The sequence below is a fragment of the Loxodonta africana genome, chromosome 4, assembly GCF_030014295.1.
Source record: "Loxodonta africana isolate mLoxAfr1 chromosome 4, mLoxAfr1.hap2, whole genome shotgun sequence".
NCBI lineage: Eukaryota > Metazoa > Chordata > Mammalia > Proboscidea > Elephantidae > Loxodonta > Loxodonta africana.
The window spans coordinates 7,356,884-7,375,925 of record NC_087345.1 but is presented as its reverse complement, the minus strand read 5'-3'; the positions used below and the strand labels follow the sequence as shown (position 1 = coordinate 7,375,925).

Sequence of the window (19,042 nt, the reverse complement as noted above, 5' to 3'; positions counted from 1 at the left end):
ACTCACCGAGGCCGCAGACCCCACGTCCCCACCCGGCCCCAGTCACCAAAGCCGCAAACCCCACGTCCCCGGCCCGGCCGGCCCCACTCACCGAGGCCGCAGACCTCGCGGCGCAGGCTGAGACGGCTGCGCTCCTCGGCTATGGCGCGCAGCATGTGCTGCAGCGAGCGCCCCTCCGCCTCGGCGCCGCCCGCAGGCTCGGGGGAAGCGGCGGCGAGGGCGGGCGGCCCGGTTCGGAGCCCCGCGGGCGCGGACGCCGAGGCGCAGGCCCGGCCCGGCGGCCGCGCGGAGGCCATGCCGGGCCCCGGCTCATCGCCCGCGCCGCGCCCGCGGGGGCTCCCGGCGCACCCCGCCGCCCCCGCCCCCGCCCCCGCCCCGGCGCAGCCTGCCTGGAGCACCAGTGAAGCCACAATCGGCCTTTGTGCGCGTCGCCGCCGCCCGCCGAGCCGGCCGAGGGAGCGCACCTCCGCGCCGCCGCCGCCCGCGCGCCTCCGGACTGCCAGGCCCCGCCCTGCCCCGCCCGCCCGCCAGGCCCCGCCCCGCCCGCGGTCAGGCCCCGCCCCACCCCGCCCGCCAGGCCCCGCCCCAGTCCGCGGTCCCGCCCCTAGGCGGCCCCAGATCTCCAGGCCCCGCCCCCGGACCCCCGACTCTGTCCCGGACCGCCAGGAGGCCCCGCCCCCGGACCTCTTCTGTACAGTCGGGGCCCGCCCCCGAAGGCCAGGCCCCGCCCCTAGACGGCCCCAGATCTCCAGGCCCCGCCCCAGACCGCCGCCCCGCCCCCGAACGGCCAGGCCTCGCCCCGCCCGCCAGGCCCCTCCCCGGCCCTCTTCTGTACAGTCAGGGCCCGCCCCCGAACGGCCAGGCCCCGCCCCTAAGCGGCCCCAGATCGCCAGGCCCCGCCCCCGGACAGCCAGACTGCCCCAGACCGCCAGGAGGCCCCGCCCCTGAACCGCCTCCGTACAGTCAGGGCCCGCCCCCGGCCCTCCAGGCCCCGCCTCTGGGCTCCGCTCCCGGCCGGCCTGCCCCGCCTCCCCGCCCCTTCCCGCCCGCCGGCCAATCCTCCACGAGGGGAGAGACCCGGAAACGCAGTCTCAGGGCGCTCTGGGCCCCAGCCCCGCCCACTTCCAGCGGCCCGCCCCCGGCGACCCCCACCGTCCGCCACGCCTTTCCTCCAAAGGCTGAGCGCATCTCGCCTCGGCCTTCGCCCGCTGTCTGCCCGCGTTCCGGCCCTCCGCCCCCGCAGCCACGGCCCTCCTCGAGGCCGACCTCCGCCCCGAGCCCCCGCCGCGAGACCCCGCCTCTGGAGGCCACACCCCCGCCGCCGTCCCCGCCAGGTTTACCTTGTCGCTCACCCTCCGCGCTGCCACCCCCTTCTCCACCAAGTCGGTGATGGAGAACTGCCGGTCCTTTCTGGAAACTTCCTCCGCAGAACCCGGAAAGAGGTCACCCTCCCCACAAGGAGGTCTCCTGGGGGGCACGGTGACAAAGCAGAACCCTCACCGTCCCCCGCTGACCCCTCTGCACCTGGCACAGCGCTGCGGACACAGATCCCCCAACCCACAGTGCAGGGAGCTGAAAAGGCTCTGAGCTTCAGTTTCCCCAGTTGTACATCGGTGGTCTCTACCAATCTTGGCGACCTGAGTGTTGATTAGATACGAGGGGGCTGGGGGAGTGTGATTCCACTGGGTATCCATCCAGGTGCTGGCCTCTGCCGAGAGAGAAAGACCCGGGAAGAAGCAGCTGGGGGCCTCCAGAAACCTCACCCCGCAGCTCATTTTCAAAAACTGGGCTAGATGGGATGGGGGGGTCCAACTCGCTAAGTCTTTAGCATCATCCTTTGCAGGACACGAGTCTGCCATTCCTCAAACACACAAGCACTGTCCACCTCCAGGCCTTTGTTCTCTGGTTCCCTCCATCTGGAATACTCTCCTGATCCTTGCATAACTTGCTTCCTCGCCTTTAGGCCCAGGTATCACCTCCTCAAAGAGCCCTCCCTAACCCTCCCCTCTATCACTCCTCCCAGCATGGCGTGCTCTGACATTCCACTATATAGCTGTGCATTCTGTTTATGGCGTCCCTGGGTGACTGGCACAAATGGTTGAGTGCTTGGCTGCTAACCGGAAGATTGGAGGTTCGAGTCCACCCAGAGGGACCTCAGTAGAAAGGCCTGGAGATCTACTTCTGACCCTCTCCGCCCCCACCTGCCACCTCAGCCCCGATGAGCGAGGCTCTATGACGTGCACAGCAGTATTTCTGGAGCCTAGGATGTGCGTGGCAGATAGGAGATGCTCAATAAATAAATGTGGGAAGAAATGACTGAATGAGAGGCCTGGCAGGGAACCTGGAAAGCCTCCTTGGAAGAGGCAGCAGGAAGGAGGCCTCGGATGGCTGCCTATGGGAAGAGCCTGGAGGAGGAGCTGGGGGATCTGGACCCTGCTTTGGGCCCCACCCCTCGCTCTGTGCCACTAGTGCTCTGACTTCCTTGATGTCCCTAGAGCCAGACACGGGGGGTTCCCTGAGAAGTGTACAGTTATGGACTCAGTGGACGGAATGAGCAGCCCTGGGTACCTCTCTCTCCTCCCCTGGGCGTGGGTCCCCATCTGTAAAATGATGGCACCGGCCTGACAGTAAAGATCTCTGGTTCTGAGTCTGGAGAGCTGGGATTTGGGCCAGTGGAAATGGGACACGCGAGTGGCCGAGCAGACTGCATGGCAAGGGCTTGGAAGCTGGCAAGTCTGGTGGTCCTGCCCTTTTTGTTTCCTAAAACTCCACAGGATCTGTGCCAGTTCCGCAGGACATGCCTTTGCTCACACAGTTCCTGTGCCTAGAATCCCTTCCCTCCGACCTCGCACTCACCTTCGGGGCCCACTTTCTGCGGGAAGCCTCCTGTTAGTTGCCATTAAGTTGGCTCCGTTATATATTCTTACATATGATGGAATGAAACGCGACCCGGTCCTGCACTAGCTTCGTGATCTTCGTATGTTTGAAGTCGTTGTTGCGGCTTTTCTGTCAATCCATCTCGGGGAGGGTTTCACTCACTTTTGCCAGCCCCGCTCTACCAAGCGTGATGTCCTTTTCTATCGATGGGACCTTCTCATTAGGCTTGGCTGTTGTCGTTTGTGTCCTGATCCCTTTGCAGACCCCTTTACCTCTCCCACTCCACGCCGTCCCCCGTGCTGTTGCCCCCATAGATTCTAAGCTAGGAAACCAGCATCCAGTCAGATCCATTCCATTTCCCCTGGTGTCCAGCTCAGGGCTGGTGCCAGAAAATATTTGTTAAATGAATAATCACCATCGGTTGAGTTCTCTCCTTTTCATTTCAATATCACTCCAGGTATTGCCCATATAGGGAATTTCTTTCTTTCTTTTTTTTTTTTACTGTCCCAAAAATGTATATAATATGTGGTTGTTGGTTGCTGTTGTCGATTCCAACTCATGGCGACCCCATGTGTGCAGAGTGGGACTGCTCCACAGGGCTTCGAAGGCTGCGACCTTTTAGAAGCAGATCACCAGGCCTGTCTTCCGAGGTGCCTCCTGATGGGTTTGAATGGCCGACTGTTCGGCTCACCCATCTGTATAACTCAGGTGCTGCTATATATATACCACATTTGCCAACTCAACATTTTTCAGGTGTACAATTTAGTGACATCAGTGACATTGAATCATGCTGTACAACCATCACCCTTAGTTGTTGCCAGATTTCCCATCCCTGTAAACAGAAACTCACTGCTTCCTAAACCATGACTCCCCGTTTCCCCCTCCCTGCCTGCACAGGGAATTTTTTAATGTTGAAACAAAAACCAAACCCGTTGCTGTCGATTCAATTCTGACTTATAGTGAGTCTACAGGACAGAGTAGAACTGCCCCATAGCATTTCCCAGGAGTGGCTGGTGGATTTGAACTGCCGACCTTTTGGTTAGCAGCCGAGCTCTTAACCACTGCGCCACCAGGGCTCCTTTTTAATGTCAAGTAGTGTTAAATTGTTTGCTGTCAGCTACTGACTGAAAGGTTGGTGGTTCATATCCATTATGCCACCAGGGCTCCTTCTATGTTACCTTTCAGGGTAAAAAAGGACTTTGCAGGTGTGATTAGGGATACGGACCCTGAGATGGAGAGACGATCCTGGATTATCTAGGTGGACCAAATCTGATCATATGAGCTCTTTAACATCAGAGAGCCTTCCTGGCTGCGGTTGGAGGGAGATGTGATTATTGAAAAAGGGTCAGGAGATGCAAAGTTGCTGGTTTTGAAGAAGGAGGGGAAGGGGCCACGATCCAAGGAATGTAAGCAGCTCCTAAAAGCTTGGAAAAAGCAAGGAAGCAGATTCCTCTCCAGGGCTCCCAGAAAGGAATGCAGCCCTGTTGGCACCTTGAAGCCCATATCAGGCTGCTAACCTACAGAACTCTAAGATACTATATTTGAGGGTTTTTTTTAAGGCATTAAGTTTGTGCTCATTTGTTACGGCAGCACCAGAAAACCCATACGAAGAGAAAATATAAGATGGATGGGAATCGGGTCATCTCTCAGCTCAAGCACTTCTTTCCTGAGCTTTATTTTGCAAGCAACACGAGAACAACAATAAAGCAAAGTTAGGCAGAAAGAGAAATCAAGCACAGTCCAGTTGCATTCATAGGTCAGTTGCTTCATTTTTCAGCATTCCTGCCTGGGACTCGCCTAAATGCCAGCTCCTTCCTGGCCTTAATGCTCTGCTAGTCTATACTTGAGGAGGCCTGGTGGTGCAACAGTTAAGAGTTCGGCTTCGAATCAAAAGGTTGGAGGTTTGAACCCACCCAGTGGCTCCACAGGAGAAAGACGTGTTGGTCTGTCCTATAAACATGACAGCCAAGAAAATCCTACGGGGCAATTCTACTGTGCCACATGGAGTCGCCATGAGTCAGAATTGACTCTATAGTTAGACTCCGATTGTTTGCCTTTTCTCCTGAGTCCCTGAGCTGATCCACTGAGCATATCTTCCAAGGGGCGGGTCCAAGGGCTTTTCCCTTCATACCTGAAAATCAGTTAAAATACTTGCTTCGGTCACATGAGTGTGCCTGTTTACAGTTTCCTCTTCTGACTTCTTCCTATGAGTTGTGGCTCTCCTTTGCTGGGAATTCCCCAGCCTATTTTCCATTCCACATCCTCCTTCTCATCTGAAAGGTTAAATCTAACCACGCCCTCAACCTTTGGCTTTTCTCACCTTAGGGGAACTACCTGGAAAGGCTCCACCGGCTCCCTTCACTCATCCTCCAGTGGAACAAATTGTTAAGCACTGGGTGGCTACTTGAAAGTTTGGCAGTTCAAACCCATCAGGGGCTCCATGGGAGAAAGACCTGGCAATCTGCTTGCATAAAGATTGTGTTGTTGTTAGGTACGGTCAAGTTGATTCTGACTCATAGCGACCCTAGGTACATCAGAACGAAACACTGCCCTGTCCTGTGCTGTCTTCACATACATTGCTATGTATGAGCCCATTACAGCCACTGTGTCAATCCTTCTCCTCGAGGGTCTTCCTCTTTTTTGCTGACCCTCTACCTAACATGATGTCCTTCTCCGGGGACTGATTCTCCTGATAACATGTCCAAAGTATATGAGACAAATTCTCCCATCCTCGCTTCTAAAAGACAATTCTGGCTGTACTTCTTCTAAGACAGACTTCTGGGCAGTCCATGGTATAGTCAATATTCTTGGCAAACACCATAATTCAAAGACATCAATTCTTCTTTGGTCTTCCTTATTCATTGTCCAGTTTCGCATGCATATGAGGTGATTGAAAATACCATGGCATGGGTGAGGTGTGCCTTATTCCTTAAAGTGACATCTTTGCTTTTGAACATTTTAAAGAGATCTTGTGCAGCAGATTTGCCCAGTGCAATACACCATTTGATATCCTGACTGCTGCTTTCATGGTGTTGATTGTGGATCCAAGGAAAATGAAATCCTTGACAGCTTATTGCTGATTATTGGTCTGGTTGTGAGGATTTTCAGGGTGCCACATCCAGGGGAAGGCTTTCTCTGTCAGCTCTGGGAGAAGGTCCTTGTCATCAACCTTCTCCTGGTCTAGGAGCTTCTCAGCTCAGGAACCCCACGTCTAAATGATGTGTTCCACTCCTGACTTTCCTCGCTTGGTGGTAATGAGATCCCTCTCCTCTCTCCTTGCTTTTTTTTTTATATCTCAAAAGAGATTAACTCAAGATACAACCTGATCCTGTAGATTAAGTCCTGTCTCATTAACATAGCTGCCTCCTTAACACCATAGAGGTTAGGATTTATAACACATAGGATAATCACATCAGATCACAAAATGGAGGACAACCACACAATACTGGAAATCATGGCCTAGCCTAATTGACACACATTTTGTGGGGGACACGATTCAAGCCATAACACTAGGAAACCCTATGGGACGGTTCTACTCTGTCACATGGGGCCACCATGTGTTGGAACTGACTCGACGGCACACAACAACAACACCCTCCAACTCTGGGCTTCTCTCACCTGCTATAACGGTAGGAGAACTACCCAGAAAGGCTCAGCTGTCTCCCTTCACCTGTCCTCCAGCCCCCTTTCCACCATCTTTTACAGGCACAAAGTGTTTTCTGCACCCTCCCAGTTGTCAGAAATTCCACCATCAGCACTCCACTTCTTGTTTTAAATAGATCCCTGCTAAAATTCCCCTGGAGGGGAGAACCTTCAGGTTATTATTAGACACTGACACCTCAGTGAGAATGTAGGTTTTGAAAGAGGGGTGTCTGGTGGGGCTGGGGGGCTACGGAGACACTAAGGTTTCTTGACTTTCTCTGTGCTGGAGCCTCAATGAGTATGAACAAGTACGGTATGATCCTGAACCCTGGTAGGCATCTAGTGTCATCTTCATATGTTAGAGGAGGCGAACGAGACCCAGGGAGGTGAAGGCATGCTAAAATCATGCTGAAATCACATAGCACGTTAGCTCTGGAGCCAGGACTCGAGCCTCCTGTAGCCAGGGAGGAAAGAGACCCCAGTGCACACACCACTCACCCCTTCTCTGGCTAGGAGTCCCTGGGTGGTGCAAATGGTTAACATACTTAGCGGTGAACCAAAAGGTTGGTGGTTCGTGTTCACCCAGAGGTTCCTCACAAGAAAAGCCTGGTGATCTACTTCTAAAAAATCAGCCATGAAAAACTCCATGTGGCACAGTTCTACTTTGATGCACGTGGGGTGTTCCTGCGAATTGGGACTGACTTGATGATGACTGGTTTTTGGAGTCCCTGAGTGGGGCAAGCAGCTTACGGGCTCGGCTGCTATCCGAGTGGTTGGAGGTTCAAGCCCATCCAGAGGTACCTCGGAAGAAAGGCCTGGCAATCTACGTCCAGAAATTCAGCCATTGGAAACATGGAGCACAGTTCTACTCTGACACAGATGGAGTTGCCATGAGACCGAGTGGACTCGATGGTAACTGGTTGTTTTTGTTTTTGTTTTCTGTCCTTAGGAGTGAAGGCCCATTGCGGAATGGGACCTGAGATTATAAGTTTTAAAGGGGGAGGCCCACATTATGGAATTGCAAGGCAGTGGGTCATTGCAATAAGTGAGGACACAGGGCACGGGGGTGGGGGGCACTGAAGGTGGACAGGGATGTAATATGAGTAGAAATGCTGTCATCAGTGGACCTGGGACCATCGCAGTTTGAACTTGGACATGGTCTTCGGTCTCCCATCTGTCAATGAGGAGGCTGAGTCAGATGTGCCCTTGGGCCCTTCCAGCCCGGGTGTCATGGGAGAGCAGGTAAGGTGAGCTAAAGGTTAGCAGTTAAATCCACCAGCAGCTCCACTGGAGAAAGACCTGGCAATCTGCTTCCGAAAAGATTCCAAACCCAAAAACCAAACCCATTGCTGTCGAGTCAATTCTGACTCATAATGACCCTATAGGACAGAGTAGAACTGCCCCATAGGGTTTCCAAGGCTTAATCTTTACTTTCCCCGCAGTGTTCCTAAAATGTTCTTTTATAGCAGGGTGTCAGGATCAGGGTGACCTTTCCAAAACCCAAACCTGAACGCTTCTCTTTCCTGCTTATATTCCACCATCTTTCTCTCCGGGGACACAGGCCCAAGTCCTGGCCAGAAGGCCACACAAGCTGTCCAGCTCCCCCGGCACCCTCTCCTCCTTACTTCCTGCCCTCTTGCCCACTGGCCTTCTTTAGGTTTCTCAACAGGTCATCGTCCTTCCAGCTGCAGACCTCTGTGCCTGCTGTTTCCTCCACCTGGAAACTTCTTCGAGCCCAGTTCAGTCATCATGTTCCTGGGGAGGCCCCCAAACCAGGTCTAGCTCCTGTCTTCTCTGCTGTCTTGGAGCCCTGAGCCCACTATTTCCTTCAGAGCACCTGCCTCTATTCACAACAATATATTAATTTTTTTCTCAGCAGGCGGGGCTCCCTGCGGGAAGGCTCATGTCCGTCTGCCCAACACGATGGCCCTACCGCCAGGCACAGAGGGAGCACAGAGTGGGTGCCCGATAAACACATGTTGAGTCAGCGAATGGGGCATAGATGAGGACTGGGCTGTCATCTGAGGAACTCGCAAGCCCTTGCTGGCCAGAGGGGAGTTGATGACATTGGGTGTGAGCCCCCCCAGATGGACAGGAACAGCGTGGGAGGGACAGGTTACTGACTAGTGGGCATCAGAGGAGCGCTGACTTGGAGACCACAGCCCTGTGTTCCCCTCGGACACTGCGCCGCCCTGACTGCTGTGGGCTGTGGCCGAGCAGGGTCGGACAGGAGCCACAAAGAGTGGTGTTTCTTTAAGAAGAAACAAGAATGAGTTCATTGTCCCCTGCAGACACTGACACAAAGATGACCTGGGAATGGCCAGGTCTGGGATAGAGAGAGGAAGGCTAAGGTGGGGGCCATGCCAGGTGAGAGTGGGGACAAAGAGAAGGGGGTAGAAGGCAAAGGGGGCTTCGAAAAGCAAGAGCAAGGGCCTGGCGTGCTTCATGACCTGAGCCAGGCCCCCACACACTCTCTGAGCCTCAGTTTCCCCACCAGTGCAAAAAAGAACTGTACGTCACCAGCTGCCAAACTGCCTGTTCACTCTCCTGTGCCTTCTGGATTCCACAAAAAAATGTCGTTAAGTCAATTCGATTTACGGTGGCCCCGTGTGTTACAGGGCAGAACTGTCTCATAGGGTTTACTTGGCTGTAATCTTAAGGAAGAAGCCCCAGTGGCTCAGTGGTTAAGTGCTCAGCTGCTTACAGAAAGGTCAGGGGTTCCAACCCACCCAGCTGCTCCCGGGGAGACAGATGTGGTCTGCGGCAGACGGGTTCCCTAAAGATTTACAGCCTTGGAAACCCTGTGGGGCAGTTTGACTCCTAACAGTAAGGGAAGCAGATGGCCAGGCCTATTGCCCGGGTACCACTGGGTGGGTTCAAACCGCCAAAATTTAGGTTAGCAGTCGAGCTCAAAATGTTTGAATCGCCTAGGGACCCTCCATAAAAAAATAGTAATAAATTAAAATGATACTTTATGGTTGAGTTGGTATATAAGGACATATATACCAATATTTTATGTTAAAAAGTTTCTCTACTTAATAGTTCATTCAAGGAGCCTTGGTGGCGCAGTGGTTAAGCCCTCGGCTGCTAACGTAAAGAGCCGCACCCACGAGCTGCTTCTGCCATCTGTTTGCAGAAGGATTTCCATAAAGATTACAGCCTTGGAAACTTTATGGGGCAGTTCTACTCTGTCATACACGGTCGCTATGAGTCAGAATCAGCTGGACGGCAGTGGGTTTGGAATAGTTCATTCTTTTCCTTTTTGATTTTAAAAGATATGGGGTAATTCGGCTCACCCTCACCCCCCAGCCCGCCCTCCATCGCCCCGCCCTGTCCGTCCCACGCGCATCTGAGCGCAAGGAACATTGGACCCGCCAGGGGGCGCCCGGCACTAGCGAGCCGCCCTTTCTGGGATGGGGAGCGCCATAAGGGGCGCCAAATTCCGCAGAGCCCACCTCTGGGCGCTCTAGCCCTTCCGCTGCGATCCCAGCCACCAACCCCCCCCCCCCATGAGCTTCTTAGCTACTGGCTTTTGCATGCGCAGTTCACTCGCCCAGGAACAAGCAGCTCCCTTCCCCTTACAGACCTAGCTGAGTGCCACCGCCTCCAGGAAGCCTTCCGGGGCATGGGCTGGGTCACATGCCTGGTTGGGCTCTCACCCAGGGACCTGTCCACACTGCCAAACTCTCTTTTTCACAGGACAGTGGAAGTGAGTCCCCAGGAAACGATGGGGCTGGGTCACACGTGACCCCAGAGTGGGCACTAGGGAACTGATTTTTTCAGGTCAATACATCTGGAAGCTGGGATCCCCACGCAGCTTTTCCAGGTCATTGGTCGTGGAAGTCGTGGTCCCTGTCTCCCCCGCTACCTTGCTGGGACACCCAGTAACCGGGCTCCCTGGCTCCTGCCCATCATCCCGGTGGCTTCCGTCTGTAACATTTGAGGGCTAATTATTTGCTTCCAGGGACTTAGGGCAGTACCCTCCCAGCTCTTCCTGATGGTGACCTGGAGCTTCCCAGCACCACCTCCAGGATCCCAGCTGGTCACTTGGCCAGGAAACACCCTTTCCTGCTCCTTCTCAGCCTCCCGCCTCCCATTAAGTGTTCCCCTGAGGTGGGAAGGGAGATTTGGTGAGGCCCATCTCCAATCTGTGACCAATAAAAATAGCTGTTTGAAAATTGTTTTCTTACAATTAACAAATTAGAGAGGATCCAAGTTACCCCTGTAAAATCTATTCTCACTCATTTATATTCTGGGGCTTGCTGGAGTGTCTGGACTTTGGAGTGGTTTTGGAAAAGCTGTCTTTGGATGACTCTAGAACACGCCACCCCAGCCCCACTCCCGGGGTCCCTCTCTGGCCTCGGGTTCACGCCAGTGTAGGTAGGTGGCTCATGGCACAGACAGGAGCAAGCTGACTAAGTTCAAGTCACAGCTGCAGTTCTCACTAGCTGTGTGACCTTGGCTATACCGCTGAACTTCTCTGTGTCTCAGTGTCTTCATCTGTAAAATGGGGTCATGATATACAGCTACCCCTCGGGTTCTCATGGCGATTAAATGAGGCAAGGCCTGCAGATCACTCAGACAAGCTGCTCCCTGGGCTGGTAACAAGCATGACTGTTAGGCCTGCAGGTATGGCATCACCTGTCCAGGCGAGGTTGAGCCTGGCCCCAGGACAGTCAGAGCCTGGGCTTGTCAGGCCTGCAGTCTGTCCTTTGCCTCTGAGAACCTCCCTTCATGCTCCCCTTCCGTAAAGCTGACCACACTTAGGAATACGCGCACTTTTGGTCCTCTTCCCTGACCCCTTAACTGAAAGCTCCTGGATGGAGCGCAAGGCTGAAGGGGTGATGATCCCTGGGGAGGGGTGTTCCTCTCCTCCTCTCATAGCTGAGGACTCTTCACCCTTGGATAGGATCCCAGGTCCTGATTTGAGGAAGCAGGAGCTCTGAGGTCTGCTGAGTAAAGGAATAAATGAATGGACAGGCTAATGAAAGAGTGTGTCTGGCGCGCTGACATCCAGCAACCTTGGATCCCAATTCTGGCTCCCCCACCCACCAGCGAGGTGAGCCCAGACTTGACACCCTGAGCCACAGCTTCTTCCCCCATGGAGCCCCACCCCATGTCCAGCCTCTTGGAGGGAGGGGGCACTTGCCCAGGGCCACACAGCTTAGAGCAGAGCTGGGGCCAGAGCTCAGGGCTCCCAACCCCCAGAGCAGGCCTTTCCTGGTCCATTTCCTCTGTTTCTTCAGGAGCATCCATTTCCCCTGCCTGCTGTCTGGGATTTGGCAAAAGGGCCCACGCTAGGCTCAGCGCCCTCTTCCTGATTTAAAGGCCCAGTCCCGCTCCCTGTGGACCCTCAGCTTTCCTGAGTGAAGAGTGAAGGGCTGAATGGCCACTGTGACCTATGAAAACAGGACAGTGAAGAATTGGCGAGAATGTGGAGAAACTGGGGCATGTGTCCACTGCCGGTGGAGAAGCTCACCATTCCGCCTTGTGGAAAACCGTTTGGCACTTCCTGAAAAAGTTAAACATAGAAGAAAATTGACTGTACTTGAAACACGTTAAGCCTATGAATAATCATGAATCCATAATGATACATAAGATAAAAAGTTACCATAATATCCTAAAGAAGGTGACCTTAATAGAATGTATTTGTGTGTCTTTTTATTCGTTCAGTTATTATATCGACAAAGGATACGTTAGCTTAAAGACATTTTGTGACTCATGGAAAAAACTCCATAGAATAACCCAGTAAACTGTAACCATAAATCAGACTAAGCCCTGCAGAAGATCCAAAATTCAAGAGGACATCACTTTAAATGACCCATAAGAGTCATATGACCCTAAGAGTATGAAATAATGGGAGATCCATTGGGTCCAAAGGTCTTTATGATTAATTAGCTATTGAAGCACTTACTGATGAAGATCAAAGACCACAGCCTTCAGTATGGATTGCACCTCAACATAAAGAAAACAGAAATCCTCACAACTGGACCAATGAGCCACATCATGATAAATGGAGAAAAGAGTGAAGTTGTCAAGGATTTCATTTCACTTGGATCCACAATCAACAGCCATGGAAGCAGCAGTCAGGAAATCAAAAGACGCATTGCATTGGGCACATCTGCTGCAAAAAACCTCTTTAAAGTGTTGAAAAGCAAAGATGTCACTTTAAGGACTAAGGTGCACCTGACCCAAGCCATGATGTTTTCAATTGCCTCATATGCATGTGAAAGCTGGAGGAGGAATAAGGAAGACAGAAGAATGGATACCTTTGAATTACGTATTGGTGAAGCATATTGAATGTAGCACGGACGGCCAGAAGAAACTGAAAGCCTGGTGGTGTAGTGGTTAAGTGCTATGGCTGCTAACCAAAAGGTCAGCAGTTTGAATCCACCAGGTGCTCTTTGGAAACTCTGTGGGGGCAATTCTTCTCTGTCCTAGAAGGTCATTATGAGTACTCGACAGGAACAGGTTTGGTTTTTTTTTTTTTCGTTGCAGAATAACCAACAAATCTGTCTTGGAGGAAGTACAGCCAGAATTGTCCTTAAAAGCAAGGATGGCAAGACTTCATCCCACATACTTTGAACTTGTTATAGGGAAGGACCAGTCCCTGGAGGAGGACATCATGCTTAGTAAGGTAGAGGGTCAAAGAAAGAGAGAGAGACCCTCAACAAGATGAATTGACACAGTGGCTGCAACAGCGGACTCAAGCATAACAACAATTGTGAGGATGGCACAGGACCGGGCAGTGTTTCTTTCTGTTGTACATATAGTCGCTATGAGTCGGAAAAGGATCGACAACACCTAACAACAGCACATTTACATATTTTAAGAGTTAAAATGCAAATTCTAATTCATCTGGGTAAGGATGCTGTCATCAGTCGGGGGACAGAGGGTTGGGTGATATGAACATAACTGGGGTTCAGGGGTTGGAATCGAATGGTGCCTCCCCTCTTGAAGTTTAAGATCCAAAACCAAAATGGGAATAACGTTCAGTGGATTCTATCTGGGTCAGGGTTACGAGCAGGTCAGCTTTCCTGCCCAAAATGCTGAATAAACAGTTTTAGGACTTGAAGCACTTACTGATGAAAGTCAAAGACTACGGCCTTCAGTATGGATTACATCTGAACGGAACGAAAATAAAAACCCTCACAACTAGACCAATAAATAACATCATAACAAATGAAAAAGCAATTAAGGTTGTCAAGTATTTCATTCGACTTGGATGAATAATAAACACTCATGAAAACAGCAGTTGAGAAATCAAATGACATATTGGGTTGGGCAAATCTGCAGCAAAAGACCTCTTTCAAATTTTAAAAAGCAGAGATGTCACTCTGATGACTAAGGTGTGCTTGACCCAAACCAGGGTCTTTTCAATCGCCTCATATGCATGTGAAAGCTGGACAATGAAAGAGGAAGACAGGGAGAATTGATGCATTTGAATTGTGTTGGTGAAGAGTACTGAATATACCGCGAACTGATAGAAGAACAAACAGATCAGTCTTAGAAGAAATGCAACCACAATGCTCCTTAGAATCAAGGATGGTGAGACCTTGACTCATTACTTTGAACGTGTCATCAGGAAAGACCAGTCACTAGAAAAGGACATCATGGTTGGTGAAGACCTCACTGAGCTATCTCCATGGGCCCTCAGGAGCCCCTCTCTGCTCTTTCTTCCCTGCTTTGGGCCCTGCTGGCCTCCGTGGGTTCCCTCAGCATCCATTGGGTTTGGTCAATGGGGGCCCTGGCTTGAGACTGGAGGGCGGGAGGAAAGTGAGTTTGGACTGTTTGCTCCCTGACTACTTCTCTGCTGGGCTGAATTTGGCTCTTCAAAGGCCACCTCTGCATTCTAGTAAACACTCTCCTTGTCCCTGGAGGCCTGGGTGTGACTTGCCCAAGGCCCCAGAGGCGTCCTTCACCCTCTGCCTGGCTGACAAGCCTGAGGGAAGGTCTAGGAGCCCAGGCGCCTGATGTGAGCTCCCTTGTCGGCCTTCAAGGGCAGAGACTGTTAGGGGGTCAGTCTGGATGTGGGCAAGAGATAGAGAACTAACTTTTGGGCTGGGGGGACTGACAGGTGTTAAACTTTTAGGAACAAGCACCCACAGGGCAGTGTCAGAAAAGACCAACTCGGGCCTGCTCTGTATGAGAGTAGAGAGTGGTCCAGAAAGGGCCGGGGGCTCCCGCCTGCATGTGCATGGGACACTGGAGCCGAAATGGGGTACAGACTCAGGGCTCTAAGCCTACCCTGCTGGGGCCATGTGGCGTGGTGGACCCAGCTCTTCCTTGGTCTCCCCTTCAGAGCCATGTGGGGGTTGATCCCAGTGTCCATGGAGGCCCCTTCCAGCTGGGCCCGGCAGTGCCTGGGATGGACGTTGTTGGGGGGGCAGCAGTCAAAGCAGGCAGGACCTGGACTCCAGCCCCCCAGTGCCCACAGGTTAGCCTGGCTCGGGGTGCCCCCATCCTTGAAGAACACTTGAAACGCACACTTAGTGGAGCGCTCACAGAACTGGCAGGCTGGTAGCTGGTTCAAGTCCCAGGGAAAGTCCCTCCAGCACTGTAACCTCAGCTTTCCTCCTCTGTAAAGTGGGGGTGATGCTGGCCACCTCCCCAGTTCTGTGGGGCAGGGGATTGATGGAGGTGGAAAAGCTGCCTTTCTCACACCCTGGGCCTGTGCTAACTCTCCCGGCTTCGACCCACCCAGGGTTGACCCAGGGTCAGGGGGCCAGTGGGGAGGGACTGGGCAGCCCGGGGCCCATGGGGCAGATGGAGAGGAATCTTGAGCCCGCAGAGGCCTCTCTCGGGGCTGGCAGGACCAGTCCCTCATGCCGGCAGTGTCCATATCTCATGATCAGGAGAGCTAATGTCTATTTAACCCAGGCTTCATTCCAGCAGCTGACAAACCAGTTTGCTATCGCTCAACTGGAGAAGGCTGACTTTCTGCAAGGTTACAGGGCTGGACCCTGCGCCCGCCTGGCCCTACTTGACCTCACAGCACTGGCATGTGGCCTTGGCACAGGCTCCAGGGGCTTCTCAGGACCTGAGGGGCCCAAGCCCATTGCTGTCAAGCCGACTCCGACTCATAGCGACCCTATGAGAACTGCCCCATAGGGTTTCCAAGGCTGTAAATCTTTTTGGAAGCAGACTGCCACATCTTTCTCCCTCGGAGTAGTTGGTGGGTGTGAACCGTCTCCCTTTCAGTTAGCAGCTGAGCACTTAACCACTGCCCCACCAGGGCTCCTGGTCTGAGGGGCAGCCAGTTAAATTCAGCTGGTGAATCAGTACCCCCATTCCGGCCACTCCTTTTCTGAACTCAATAAATATACTGAGGTATTTATGAGTGAAATATCACCATGTCTGAAACTGACTTTAAAATATTAAAGAAAAAGGCGAATGAAGAAAATATGGCAAGATATTGTTGGCTGCTGTCGAGGCAGCCCCCCAACTCCTGGTGACCTCATGCATGACAGAACGAAACCTTACCCAGTCCTGTGCCATCCCCGTGATCTGTTGCAGCTTGGGCTGTTGTGACTCTTAGGTTTTTATCAGCCGATTTTCAGAAGTAGATCACCAGGCCTGTCTTCCTAGTCTGTCTTAGTCTGGAAGGTCCACTGAAACCTGTTCAGCATCACACAAGCCTCCACAGACAGCCGGGTGGTGGCTGCACATGGGTGCGTTGGCTGGGGTGGAACCGGGGCCTCCTGCATGAAAGGTGGCAGGACAGGAGGCAGCAGAAGGATTCCAGAGTCATCTGGGGGTGGGTGTACCAGCACAGAATGCCTGCATGAAAGGTTGGCATTTTGAATCCACCCAGAGGAACCTTGGAAGAAAGGCCTGGCTATCTACTTCCAAAAAATCAACCATTGAAAACCCTGCAGAGCACAGTTCTACTGTGACACACATGGGGTTGCCATGAGTTGGAATCCATTCAATGGCAAAGGGTGCCCAGCACAGAGCAGGCACTCAAAAGATTCTCCATCTGAGAGGCAGGGCTTGAAACAGCCCTGAGGTGGGTAGATGGAGAGACCATGAACTGGCCCGCCCAGGAGCAGACTGGGGAGCCTGGTGGGGATGGGGGGAGAGGGGGATGGTGGCCTGTGGGTTGTGAGGACATCTCTAGTCCTTGACCCTGCCCGGCACTCCGCAGACCCAAAGCATGTCCACGCCCCAGACTACCACATTCCATCCCTCATCTCTGCAAGGGGGAGCCTTGGTTTTCCCCATTTTCTTGAAAAACAAACCGAGGCTTTAGAGAAGGTCAGGGACTGCCCAGTGAGAACCAGGGTCAGAGCTCGAATGGAGTCTTCTGAGCCCTTTTATGGCCCCTTGGAATGACCAAGGTGGGGATGTTCTGGGGGACAGGTGGCTGGACGCGGGAACCTGGAACTTGGAAGGTGGATGACGTCTGCTTAGAGTGCCGCAAGCATAATTGCTACCAGGCTGGGGGAGACGGGGAGCCCCCCCAGGGCCAGAGGCTTAGGATTCTTTGCTTGTGTTTTGCTTTGTTTTGTCTTGTTTTGAGATGACTGACTCTCAGAGCCTTGAAAAGCTTGGCTTCCAGGGGATCTTGGAAACAGGACAAACAAGGGCTTCCAACCAGTTTCTTCCAGTTGGAACCCTGTTGAGAATTTACATTTCTAACAAGCTCCCACAAAGCTCCCAGGTGAGGCTAATGCTGCTGGTTAGGGACCAATCCTGAGAACCAGGTCATTGTCAGGTGCCCACTCATGGCGACCCTACAGGACAGAGTAGAACTGCCCCATAGAGTTTCCAAGGAGCAGCTGGTGGATTCGAACCGCTGACCTTTTGGTTAGCAGCTGAGCTCTTACCCACTGCACCACCAGGACTCCACTAGTAGAGCAGTGGTTCTCAAAATTTATTGTACATAAGAATCATCTGGGATCTTGTTAAAATGTAGATTTTTTTTTTAATTGTGCTTTAGGTGGAAATTTGCAGAGGAAATTACTCATCATTTAATGTACAAATTGTTTTGTGACATTGGTTGCCAACCTGTGATGTGTCAACATTCTTCTCTTCACCCCAGTTTCCTGGGTTCCCTGTTTCCATTGGTCCAGTTTTCCTGTCCCTTCCTGCCTTCTCGTCTTTGCTTTTGGACTGATGTGCCCATTAGTCTTGTATACATGATTGAACTACGAAGCACGTTTCTCACGCATGTTATTGTTCGCCCTATAGACCCTCAACAAGATGGATTGACACAGTGGCTACAACAACGGGCTCAAGCGTAACAATGACTGTGATGATGGTGCAGGACCAGGCAGGGTTTTGTTCTGTTGTACAGAGGGTTGCTATGAGCCAGAACCAACTCGGTGGGACCTAACAACAACAACATTGTTGTTGTTCCTAGTTGCCATCAAGTTGCAACATAGACCTGACTAATCTTTGACTGAAGGGCGAACCTCGGGAGTGACTTCAGTACTGAGTTAGAAGAGAGCCCGGGGCCATACTCTTGGGGTTTCTTCAGCCTGTGTCAGACTACTAAGTCTGGTCTTTTTTTGTGAGTTAGAATTTTATTCTACGTTTTTCTTCAGCTCTGTCTGGGACCCTCTAATGTGATCCCTGTCAGAGCAGTCAGTGGTGGTAGCCGGGCACTGTCCGGTTGTGCTGGGCTCAGTCTGGTGGAGGCTGTGGTACTTGTGGTCCATTAGTTCTTTGAACTAATTTTTCCCTTGTGTTTGGTTTTCTTCATTCTCCTTCGCTCCAGCTGCGATGGGACCAGTGTGTTAAGCCAATTGAGCTAGGTGTCCCCGAAGACCATGGTCCCCAGCCCTCAGCCCGGTAACTCAATCCCTCAGGGAGTTTGGATGTGTCTGTGAAGTAAAACGTAGATTCTGATTCAGTATATCTGGGGTGGAAATGCAAATCCTTGGCAGGGCTTCAAGCCAGAATGAATCAGTTTGAAGCCCTGGGACAAGTGCTTCCATCGAGCTCTTGCTGTGGTGAGCTGTTCCCACACCTTCTCTGACTTCTAAGAGAAGAGTCGTGGAAACTGGATCAGTTTTCTCGGCCCTTGGAGAAACACTTCTGGGTCAAGAGTTCCCAGCCCATAAATTCCCCATGTTTCGAATTCAAAGGAGGCCTTCGAAGGGCTGGACTTTGTTTAACATCACAGAACTTCCTCCTCGGCAGCCCAGGGAGTTCAGAAAGGGGACTGAAGTGTGAAGATATGCAAACAAACCTAAAGGTGGACTGAAGTTCAATGCCCAGGATTTGGAGAATTTTTGCCTGATTTGGAGAATGTCCACATGGGCCATTGGCCTGCAGCTGGAGACGTTGGTAGGTGTCAGGGCGTCCTTTCTCCCCTTACCTCTCCCTCCACTGACACCGGCACAGTCTCTCCCACGGGAAATTGCCCTCAGTGACTCGTTTCTCCTCTGCTTAACACGTGGGGTCACCATGAGTTGGAATGGACTCGACAGCAACGGGTTTGTTTTTTTTGGTTTTCTCCCCTCCACAGAAATAGGCCAAACAAAAGTCAACCATCTGGTGTATAAATCCAGGAATG

At 52.5% G+C, this 19,042-nt stretch overlaps 1 protein-coding gene across 1 annotated transcript in view; it reads right to left on the bottom strand.

Annotated features, from left to right (window-relative positions):
• Window positions 1-218, bottom strand: part of KIAA0930 (KIAA0930 ortholog) — a 56,736-nt gene extending 56,518 nt beyond the window's left edge. Inside the window, exon 1 of the mRNA XM_064283386.1 lies at window positions 92-218. Within this exon, the coding sequence (XP_064139456.1) occupies window positions 92-155 (64 nt within the window). The 5' untranslated portion in view covers window positions 156-218. The remainder of the gene's footprint in view (window positions 1-91) is intronic.
• Window positions 219-19,042: the final 18,824 nt, after the last annotated feature.